This window comes from Dipteris shenzhenensis, chromosome 20 (genome assembly GCF_047967505.1).
Source record: "Dipteris shenzhenensis isolate YYH24624 ecotype China chromosome 20, Dip_SZ_1.0, whole genome shotgun sequence".
Lineage (NCBI taxonomy): Eukaryota > Viridiplantae > Streptophyta > Polypodiopsida > Gleicheniales > Dipteridaceae > Dipteris > Dipteris shenzhenensis.
Window position 1 is genome coordinate 1,711,576 of NC_141615.1, and position 11,624 is coordinate 1,723,199.

Consider the following 11,624-nt stretch of genomic DNA (forward strand, 5'->3'; position numbering starts at 1 on the left):
TGAGGGACCATATCTAGAAGTCAAGAAGTTCCCCCTTATAGGTGAATGAACAAAGACAAGTCTCTTTTGTCATTGTTGTCAAATCCAAACTCTCTTAGCCTGATTCTGAGACAGGACATTTATCTTGGTTATCTATAATGTCACTCGACTTGTGCAGCTCTTTTTCTGCCATCTTTACCAAGAAAGGGGTGTTTTCTCAAAACATTCCCATCCCTATTAATGTTGCTATGCCACAAAAGTACATTGGCTCGGCAATTTTTCAATCAGCTCAAGGATAAAGGACTTTTCCAGGGCTTAATAAAGGGGAAGGGCTCTTAAACCCCCACTTATCTGTCAAAATAAGCCAAGTGGAGCCCTCAACCTAGCCTTACATCAACTAGGGCAACAAAACACTGCCCAATAGCCACATCAGTCAGCATGGGGCAGAACAGCAGTGTGTTGGAGATATCATAGTCAAAGAGTGTGTTGGTGTGTAGTACTCGGTGATCATGTACTAGTCTATGCGTGTGAGTGCCACGTGTCATCATGGGACTTATCCCATATGCACTAGGTGCTAGTGTGTGAGTGAGTAGCCTATATAAGGCTTGTACTTCACTTGTCTTGTCACACTTGATGAATGAATGAAAGCCTTTTGTCATGTCTTCATTTGAGCATCATTTCCTCACTCCCTAGCCTATCTCTGTCTCTCCCTCACACCATGTTTCTAACACAGTGATCCTGCAGGAGGTCAGGTCCAAAACAGCAACGCAGGTCTGCAATAGCCTTTTGTAGGTTCAAATCAAGTTTGTAACTCACAGACCAGATGTGATCTCTGGACAGACTGATTCAGTCTCTGGAAATGGTAGTTACAGGGAAGTCTATGAGCAGTTACAGACATAGTTGCAAGGGAAGGAGAGCCTTTAGTACTCCTGTCTTGGCTCAACCAGTTCAAAATTTATTTTTCCATTGTGCATCTAGACACAAGGCAACAAAATTGGATTCTCACTTCAATGCGCTTGACATGAAAAGCTGTCACTTAATGGCATACTAAGCACTAACATAGAGTTGGACATTGGTAACCATGATTGGGAGTAGTTCATGGAGATATTTGAGCCCGGTTTCTGCCACCACATTACATGCACCTTTTTTTGAGCTGACAAAAGGGGTCATGGAGTCAACCAATATGCGAATCAAGTGGCTATACAGTTGCAGATACTAAACAAGGACCAACCTGCCATTCAGATATTAAGAGTGGATGGAGAAGACCGCACAGAGCCCACCGAGTGCTTGGTCCCCTCATCGAAGAGGGCATGCATCTGAGCCCAACTGAAGGGCTAGGCTGAGGCTATAAAATTATCCATGACTAAGATTATGATTGAGGCTATGCTGTAGATTCTAGGGGAGAACTAACCCCATAAAAGGAGGGGTTTGACGGGAGTTAAGGGTCTCCCCCAATATGGGAGAGCACTCATTATCTGTAAGAAATCGGACTAATTTGTTCCTCCTAAGAGGGCTAGACAACAATAAATGGCCAGCAAGAGCCTCATCCTCTCTAGGCCATCCGCCAAAAAGAGTAGTTCTTAAGTCCAAAAGTTCCTCCTCATGCCAGATCAGAAGACACATACCAACCATCCCTACCTTATGTGACTGGAGAAAGTAACTCAATGCCTTCATAACAAAGAGAAACATAAACGAGGAAAGGAACAGGAAGGAAGAACGACGGAAAGGCACAAGAAAGATAAGAGGGAGGAAAATGCAAAGGTAAAGGAAAAAGGGGGAGCTTTGAGCTACAACTGGGAGAGTTGAAGCTCAAGGGTGTTGGAGATATCATAGCCAAAGAGTGTGTGTGAGATGTGATGTGTGATGAGTTGTACTAGGAGATCTAGTACTAGTTCATGTGTGAACAGTGAGTGCCACATGTCACTATGGGACTTATCCCATATGGACTTGGTGCAAGTGTGTGTGTGTGTAACCTATAAGGCTTGTACTTCACTAGTCTCATTTAGTGACGATGAATGAATGAAAGCCTTCATGGATTTTACATTTGTCTACCATTTTTTCACTCCCTAGCCTCTCTCTCTCTCTCCCTCACACCATGTTTCTAACATGTATCAGAGCAGGTGAATCTGCCATAACTGCCCTGCCACGTCATCTCTGCCTAACCCTAACCCTAACCCTGATTCTGCTCAATCTCTTCCCTCTTGCAGCTGCCTCAGTTCTGTCTTTCAGCTGCCTCCTACCGATTAAGGTTTCTGCACAGCCGCCTTCATTGCTGCTCTCATTTCGCCTCTCCTTCTTGCTGCCTTTTGCTTCAGTTTTGCTTCTCCGCAGCCAGCCGCCTCCATTCCCTGCTGGTTGGCGCATTCCCTTGCTTGCTGGTCGGCATTTTCTTCAAGAAATGCCTGTACACGAGCCATCTTGGAGCTTTTCATCGCCAAAAATCAGGGTTCCAGGCTGCTGCAGCAGAAATTGACCACCTGTGGGCCTTGATTTCAGAATTTCGTGATCTTTTGGAGGCTTTTCGACCTAGTTTGGAGCTGCTACTACTATTTCGAGCTGTTTGGTGCTGCTGCAGCATAACCGCCTACATCAGAGGTGATTTCCTCATCTGCTCCAGCATTTCAAAACCCTAAATCACCTTGGAGCTGATTTCCAGCCACTTTCGAGGTGTTTCTGGTCTTTCAGCACATCAAAATCAATCAATTCTCTGCGTGAAGACTTGCTGCAGCACCTAGTGCACTTTGAATAGCCGCCTATGCCTTTGGGAGCTGTTTTAGGCCTCTAGCACACCCACAACAAACGTTTTGCATTGTGGAGGCCTGCTCCTTCATTTCGGAATACTCTAGAGAGCCACTTGATCAGTTTTGGACCTGCTACAGAACCTGGAGTGCTTTCCACGCCGCCCACAAGTGCTCTTTCCTTGGCTTATTTCTGTGTTTCATGGAATCTACTTGCTGTTCTCTGATTCAGGTTCACTCAGTTCTACATTTCCAGGTATATTCTTGCTGCTTTTCCATTAGGGTTTGCGCTTTGGAACCTCCGAGGTCATCCACCAGCAGCTGGATATGTTTATTCATGCCTTTATCAAGCTGCTGATTCATTTCAGAACCCTAGACCAGCTCCTTTATGGGCTGGTTATCCATTTCAGCTTGTTGCCTTTGCTACCTCAGATTGATATTATCGTCCTGGTGGTGAATACTCATCAGCATCACTTTCAGCTAGGGATGAGCAGACCTACAAAGCAATGGCGATTATTGGTGTGAGGTTGGCCAACAAATTGCTTCATCAATTTAACCTCACTACTTCAGCTAAGGAGGCCCTGGACAAGCTCGAGAATGTTTATGCCACATCTACTGGACCTGAGGAGCAAGCTCCGAACTAAAGCTGGAAGGGTTGAGGTGCAAGGGCATCCCTTAGGGATAAGAAAGGGGGGAATGGGCCTACAAAAGGCAAAGAGGGCTTAAGTCTGGCAACGGGGCCTAAGGAAGCCTCGGGTCTAGCTGCACAGCACCAGCTAGAAGGGGTGGAACGACAGTAGAAGAAGGCAGAATGGGAGGAGGTGGAATAGCAAGCAGCAAAGAGGCAGTTGAGGGGGAAGGAGAATAGGCAATGGGCAGAGAGGGCAAAGCAAGGAACGGACGGGGAGGGGTGAAGCTGTGACGGGAGGAGAGGTATTGTAATGGTGCTAGCAAGCGGGAGGAGCTCAAGATCAACTCACCATCACCCTTTTATCACCCTTTTGTTTACTAGACCAAGTAAGCACTCTCCTTGGCAAATCCTCATCTATTCCCCAAGAAAATCTATCCTCTCAAGTCTTGACTGAAAGGCTATCCTCATTGCTCACCTTATCAGACTCACGAATATAAATCAAATAAGAACAAAGTGAATTCTTGAATACCTGTTGGGCCTGAATGTACTCACGATGAAAATAAGTCTCCATGAAATATCAGCCTGTAAGGTAATGTGTCTCTACCATAATGATGCACCAAAGCTGGTTTCTAATGTCATACCAAAAGCAGGCTTTTATTTGGCCCTATGCATGTTTGAAGAAGTATTGTACATTTACATCAGAGGAGAAAAAACACCAATGTCAAAATTGGGAAGAAAAGTAAAAAGGGCAAAAGCAAAGATATAAAAGTACAAAATTCTAATTGGGCTGCAAGAACAGAGACGTAAAAAAAGAACTCTTATTTTTTATAGATTTCATGCTGGTTTATACTTTTTGTTTTTTCTAGCCTCTAAGGTGGGCAATATTTTCCAAACAGAAAGTTATCTAGATAGCATCTATGTCAGTTTTGGAAATGAATTCGGTAGCATGAGACGAGAACTTTATTATGTCAGTTTTGGAAGTGAATTCGATAGCATCTATGTCAGTTTTGGAAGTGAATTCGGTAGCATGAGATGAGAACTTTATTATTTTAAGAAGAGCTTAGTATTGTTATGTAGTTGTTACTCATGGCTGTATGTCCTCATTTGATGTGCTTATATGGTCTGCATCCGTTGTGGAAAGAGAACTTATGCTGCTTCAGTTTCTGTGCTCTTCCTCACTCATGACATCACAGTCTGACGGGTGTTTGCAGGTCAATTTTGAGGACACATGCAAGGGTTTCCAAGAAGTTGCCAAGGTTTGTTGTAGAATGACGTGTAATGGAGAGAGTGAACAATCTGCAAAGAATTTGTAAAGCCATCCATTATCTGAAGCTGATGGCATCCACTTTTTGGCTGGGTTCAGGAAGCTGTACAACATACAGTGAAAGTAATTTTTGAAGACCCAGGTGTAAAAGAGTTGATTGCTAAACTATACCAGAAAGGTGAAGAACAGAACTTCTACTCTTTCTTGGCTTTAACAAATTCTGCTTCATAATAATACTTAGTTGGGGTGACTGTTGTTGCACAGATTGGAATGATGGCCTTGTAACTGAGTACCTTGTAGCAACATTTGGAGACTATTTCGGGGATGTAAAGATGTATGTATTTGTATCCTAGACTGTTTTAAAGTCTACCTTTCAGATTCCAAATGAGTGTTTTGTGTTCCTTTCCTCTTGCAAGGCTTGGAAGGAAGAGAAGTGCCACAAAAAGCTTCAAATTCCATTCATGGTCCCTTTAAGAGTAAGATTATTTCCGTCTTGATCTTGTGCAGTTTCCTTGAAGAAAGGTCGTTCCGAAGGTTTGTAGAGTCATGCCTAGAAGAAACTATTATAGTCTACGTAGACCATCTGCTTTCTCAGGTATGTGAATATCTTTAGACATGTGCGATCATAAAAGCATTGCCCAAGCCAGTTTACAAAATGATGGATCTGCTAACGTGGTGTGATTCTTCTTGTGTGTCATCAGAGAAACTATATTAGAGAAGAAACATTAACAAGGATGCAAATCGATGAAGAGGTTCTGACAGAATTTTTCAGAGACTACATAAATCCAGTGGTAAAGACTGATGCATCCTTAGAAGAACTTCTATGAAGCTTCTTGCTTGAGTACTAATACAACATCAAAAGATGTTGTCTCAGTCCTTTTTGAACATTTTTGGATGTAAATTTTTGAGACATTATGCCAATTGTTTTTTGCAGAAAGTTGAAAAAAGAGTGCAGCCATTAATTGAATTGAGAGAGCTTGCATCAGCAGAAAGTGTAGATGAATTTACTTTGGCATATACAAATCTTCTACAAAATCATCCTGATTGTCCTGTAGGCCTTCTTCAATCCTTACCTTAAAACTCGCTGTTTTGCCTATTCATGTTTAATGCTTCTCTCAATCCCATCTATTACTTTGAAACGGAATGCTAGTGTGATCTCCATTAACAACTAACTATTGTGAGACGTGACATTGCAGCCTGAAGTGGTTGAAAAACTGGTTGCTCTTCGTGAAGGTATTCCTAGAAAGGATGCTCGTGAGGTACGCTATATTATTGCTTTTCTCACATTCTGTGCACCTGTAAAGCTTATGCAAGGATTCAAGTTTCAACTAATTGATTGGACTTGGACTTGTTATTCTTTCCTATGGCCAGGTGGTACAAGAATGCAAGGAAGCATATAATAAAAGTATTTCTAATGGAAACCTTCCTAAACCAGGGCTTCTTTTCAGTAGGCTAACCTGTTTGCCCAAAGCCACACTGCGGAAAAGGTAGTGAAATATCTGAGAAACACCAAGAAAAAAAAAGGGAGTTGCACTCTTAAAAGGCTTGAGTTGATGGCAGCTGTTGAATTCTGTATCTTACATGAGGGTAGATTATGGGAAAATCTACATCATGAACAGAAGCTGTCTTATTGTTGCTTGCAAAAGCTCTGAGATTCCTGGCAGAAGATAGAAGACGGTTTTGACTGGATTACACAGATCATGTCAATGATACTTCTGGCAAAAGATTTTATTAGTGTATTCAATGGTTTAATCAGCTTGCTTAAAGGTATCACCTCATCACACTTCCTTGGCACAACGTATCAGACCTTTTGATCTGCATAATTAACAGATATTAGCTTTATACACCACCACTTAATGGTTAGCGTTTTTAGTATTCCCTGTATAGGGTTGTAAAGCATCAAAGTTAATGCCTTCAAATGTGATTTTCCAACAGCACATGAGAGATAGGGCTGACTCCTTTCTACTGGTTGGTATATGACTAATGAGCTATGATCCAATTACAAGCATTCTTTAGATAACGTTTTCCAGAGAATAACAATGGTGATTTAGTGCTTGCATGCTCCATGCATATGAAGCATCAAGATTTAAAACAATATTGCATCAGCACTGTGGGCATACCCTTGTTTTATTTCGAGTTCGTGAAGTTGGGAAAATATGTTTTTACTCAGTGTCTTAAGTTTTTGGATGTTGCAGAAAGATTTAAAGTGAATCCCAAAAACTGCATCAAGATGCCAAGCCCTTTTACAAGCATGTTATTCTAGACACATTTGAATCAATTGAACATAGGTTATTAGCCTTGAAGTTTGGATGACAGCAAACGACGCATCAAAAATCAACTTGTTTGATCAGGTTTATCATTTCAAACCATCTCATCTAACAATACTATTGCAATTTTTCTCATGCCATAGGTTTTGAAGTGACACGTTGACTTTATAAATAAGCTTTTTTTTATTGATTGGATTAATAGCATATGTGCAATTTTGCACAGTAATGTTAATTGATGGCTTGGTATTAGCGGACCCATGGATGCAATTCTTAAGCAAGCATGTATAATGAAGGTCTCCTATGTTCTGTTATCCCTTATGTTGGTTTTATATTTTATATTTATAGTGTTTGACATGCCTAAAACTCAAGCTACTTCCTCACTAAATTTTGTTCAGGTCCTACATTCAAACAGGTTTTAGTACCAAAACCATTCTATATCTCACATCAAAATTGTGATCATAAGTAAGATGCTTTGTATAAGGTCTTTTGGTCAAACAAGAAATCATCTTGCGTATGGTACATCGTTATACTCATGATGAAGACACTTTTTGGTACAATTATTGTTCAACTCATCTTTCCTAAGAAAACAGCTCTCACTTTAACCTAGATAGTCCATCAATCATTAATTTGTTTGGTACAAGCTTATTTTCCAATTCAATTGTGTTCTAAATATAAGTATATATGCTCCTTGACTAATACCTTGTTCTTAACGGGATGTAAATTAGAGCATGAACCTATATCTCTTAAGGTGTAATGTTCTTTGAGTATAAGCCTTAAGATGTTGAGGAAAAATGAACAATTGTTTTTAAAAAGATATTGAGATTTTAATAAATTTTTCGGAAGTTACGACTATGAGTATGCTTACATTTGACCAAGAGCACTGTGACAACCTCTAAGAGACAAATTCCCTCTATTGAAATAAGCTCTCTTACTCGTGCTAGAAGGAAGCTATGTCATGAGTATCATCCTTATCCCAAACCAGAATTTTTTGCTAACTTTGCCCACTCCAAGGTATCCTTTGAAAAAAGTGGCGAGGTCTTGAAATAGAGATAGAGAAACGACGTTTCCCAATTATCCTGGCATCAAACTCTCTTACTTCCAGCTCTTGTAGCAAAATAAATCATCCCTTAGTTTCGCAATGATTTCTCCTACCTCCTCATCAATCTCATGTGCACAAGAGAAGGAAGATATGTCTCCATTATGGTCCTGTCTCCCCCACAAATTCAATGTCCCCATGGGTATACTATACATCCCCCACAAATTCAATGTCCCCATGGGTATACTATACATAGAGGCAAAGTTTACATATGGTTGTAGTGTACATAGAGACAAAGTGGACTCTGTGTGTGTGTGTGTGTGTGTGTGAGAGAGAGAGAGAGAGAGAGAGAGAGAGACTTTACAACACCCCTTTTCATAGTGAAATGAAAACAATTAAAATTGTGGGCAAAAGAAGTTTGAAATGTATTGAAAGAAAAAGTTTTGAGCAAGTAATGAACCACTACTAATGTTTATATATTTAAAAAACACCACAAAAGGGTAGACATTTTGCAAAGCATTGCAAAATGCATAAATGCACTAAAGGTCGGGCTTTGACAAGTCGTAGCAAGCTTTACGTTTATTGAAAAGGGGAGTTTGCATACTTGCCACCATCCAACAAGAAAAACATGGTGAGAACTAGCTTAAGCTTTGTTGGGAAGACAAGTGACATAAAAACCCCTCCCTTGTTATTGGGGTCACAATAAAAATTACCACTTAATTGCATACTTAATGATTAAGAAGAGGAACGGGGTATATTTGTAAAAAAGCAACACTTTGGATTCAAAATAGAGGGAAATTTATACAAAATATTAGAATGAAAAAGGGGGGGAAAGGGGCAAAAGTTAATGTAATTTTATGCAAATAAATTTAATGTGAAGGAAAATTTAAAAGGAAAGGAACAATAGTTGAAAAATAATAAAGTAGAAGTGTAATTGTAAGGGGAATTAAGAGAAGAGGATTTTATACAAAGGGAGGGGGGTAGAAGAAGATAAATTAAATAAAAGAAATAAACAAAGTAAACCAAAAAGTAAAGTAATAAGGAGAATTACTTTAAGAAAGGAGAATGAATTTTAAGAAAGGAATATTTATAACCAACTCCAAATAATTAATAGCTTAATAAGATGAAGAAGAATGAGTTATAAGAAATGACGATTTAGAGTTAATAGCTTAACATTTAGAGTTAACAGGGAAATATTAAAGGATAATAGAGTTAAGAGTTTTAGCTTTAATAAGAGGGGGACTTTTAATCTGAGCTAGGATCCTAGTCCCAAATCTGGGACCCTAGGAGGGGTAATTGGGTCCCTCTAGTGGACATTAGCTGCAATTTCCATTTGACAGCTCAGGAGATCGCATTGATGCATTTATTACTGCTAAGAATCCTAGAAAAGTAGCCAGCTAACTTTATAGCTTCACCAAGTATGCGCATGATGTAGTGGTATCTGGGGAATACCCCCTTAAGGAAGATCTCAACCAAACCGGTCTATAGAGGACTGCTAGAAAGCCATTTACTAGTCTAGAGTCTTAATTAAAAGTGGGGCCTCCGTCGCGCTCATGGATGGTGGCATAGAAGGTTCAAGTAAGTAGGGAAAGATTGCTATGTGGGAAATTTAGTTTTGTCCTTTGGAAGATCTTAAATCAATGGTTGTCGTCTAGACGCAAGCTAGCAAAAAATTTCCAAGTCTCCCGCCTGTGTGCTTTGTGTGGTCACACGGTGGAATTGGTTTTGCATCTAATGTGGCAATGCTCGATTGTCAAAGGGTGTTGGAAGAAAGTCAAAACGCTATGAGGGATGCTGGCCTAGTGACAAATTTCCTTCTAGTCAATCATTGGAAGCTAGGTCTGCTTGGGGACTCTACAGGACTCCCCTCCACTTTGCAAGCATGCTGGCCTCTAATTCAAGGAGCAGTTTGCTGGTCGATTTGGTCAGTCAAGAACCAAGTAGTGTTTAGGAAAGACCTTACCCCAAGGTTTGGGGAAGGGGTAGTCCTTGGCACAGTTAAGTCATCCTTGTATGATTTGGCCGAGATTCTAGGGCAGACCAAGTCACTGTAAAGTCAATGCCTGGGTGATCTAGCCTGGTGCTTGAGTCAGTTTTGAACTGAGTTCTCTTTACTCTAGGAGTATAGGCCTAGGGCTATGCCCCCATAGTTGGCCATTATTTGTAGGGGTTTTTTTGGGACTTCCCCCCCCACTCTTAACATAAATCGGTTGTTTTATTTTTTTTTAAGAAAAAAAAGAGAGGGGGACTTTTGTAATAATTAAAGAAAGGTTAAAGAGGGGGGGGAGGGGGGGGATTTACGAAACAATAAAGGTAAAAGAGGGGGAGGGGGGGACTAGAAGCAAATGGATGAGCTACAGCACGCGGTAATCATGGGAGTGCTATGGCCGACGGAGGAGCCAAAAAGAGAGCACAAAGGCCAAGGAACTTTGTTTAGGCAACAGTGATGGGGCGTGTCCCAGGTGACGTCAGTGATGGAGAAGGGAATCGGCTCCAGGACATGATTCTCAGGAGAAAACTGGAGCCACTCGACGATCCCAAGAGCCGGTTGCCTCGATTTTCGACAGGGATCGGTGACCGAACTAAATTCCCTGCCATCAAAACAACAGCGAGGAGGTGACGGCCACATGTATTCGTTTTATTGGTTGGCATGGCGGAGTGCGATCGAGGGCTTGCCACATGTCTTTCACAGTTTGCCAGAACTGCATCTGCCCCACTGCACGACCATCTGCAGTTCACACATCGCGGTGGCTTGATCAAAGGGTCAAAATTAGACGTAGATCGATGTCCGTTGGATGAACGCATGATCGAAGGGCCACAATTAGATGATCAAAGGGGTGCGGGTTGCGATGCACATATGGCAGATTGGCCACGATTTTTTTACCAGCTCTCCCAATTTTTCTTGGAATGCGGTTGATTACCCTTTGAGGTGCGCATTATGATTCGTCATATTTTTTGATCCAATAATCCGTCGACCCGTGCCGTTGATGGCGTGGAGTCCTAGAGATGGCACAGTGTCCCAAGTAATAGGAGTAGAAATGGACTGAGAGGGGAGTGCAAAAAGGATGCATATTGATCAGAGATAGAGTTAGAGAGTAGGAGGGAGGGCGTGGTAGTTATTGCACAAGGGGGAAACAACTATACAAGAGGAGGCAGTGAGCAGTATAAGCGAGTGGGAGTAGGCAGTGAAGAGCATACTGAAAGGAGGACCTTAAATATGATGTGTAATGAGGAGTCAGGGGGTCGAGAAGGGAGAAGGTCGAGAAGGAAGAAGGTCGAGGCAGAGCATCAGAAACAAAGGGGCGGGTTAACGAAGGGGTGGAGGAATAGTATGCATTGAGGGGGTTAGCTAGGTTGGGTGGAGTTAGGTTTGGTTAGGTAGAGAGGTTGGGGAAGTTGAGTTCAATTAGGAGGGGTGTAGTAAGGGAGAGTAGTAAGGTAGAGGGGGGATATAGGAAAAATAAAGGGGTGGGGGGGACAAGGAAAAAAAAGGTAGGGAGAAATAGGAAAAATAGGGGGGAAATAAAGAAAAAAAATAGGGGGAATGGGGGAATTAGGGGGAAATACGGAAATTTAAGGGGGGAGGGGGGGAAGAAAAGGGGGGAATTGGGGTATTAGGGAAATTTGGAGAAAAATGAATGCAAAAGGTAGAGGGGTAGGGGAAATATAGGGAAAATATGGGGAAATAGGTAAATTCAGGGTAAAAAGG

The 11,624-nt window shown here is 41.5% G+C and overlaps 1 protein-coding gene across 1 annotated transcript in view; it reads left to right on the top strand.

Moving 5' to 3' along the window:
* SEC6 overlaps positions 1 to 6,825 on the top strand; it is a 102,014-nt gene extending 95,189 nt beyond the window's left edge. Inside the window, exons 18-25 of the mRNA XM_087391376.1 lie at positions 4,560 to 4,604; positions 4,712 to 4,790; positions 4,877 to 4,946; positions 5,120 to 5,207; positions 5,314 to 5,403; positions 5,547 to 5,663; positions 5,809 to 5,871; positions 5,984 to 6,825. Coding sequence (XP_087247502.1) covers positions 4,560 to 4,604; positions 4,712 to 4,790; positions 4,877 to 4,946; positions 5,120 to 5,207; positions 5,314 to 5,403; positions 5,547 to 5,663; positions 5,809 to 5,871; positions 5,984 to 6,103 — 672 coding nt within the window. The 3' untranslated portion in view covers positions 6,104 to 6,825. The remainder of the gene's footprint in view (positions 1 to 4,559; positions 4,605 to 4,711; positions 4,791 to 4,876; positions 4,947 to 5,119; positions 5,208 to 5,313; positions 5,404 to 5,546; positions 5,664 to 5,808; positions 5,872 to 5,983) is intronic.
* The last annotated feature ends 4,799 nt before the right edge of the window (positions 6,826 to 11,624 follow it).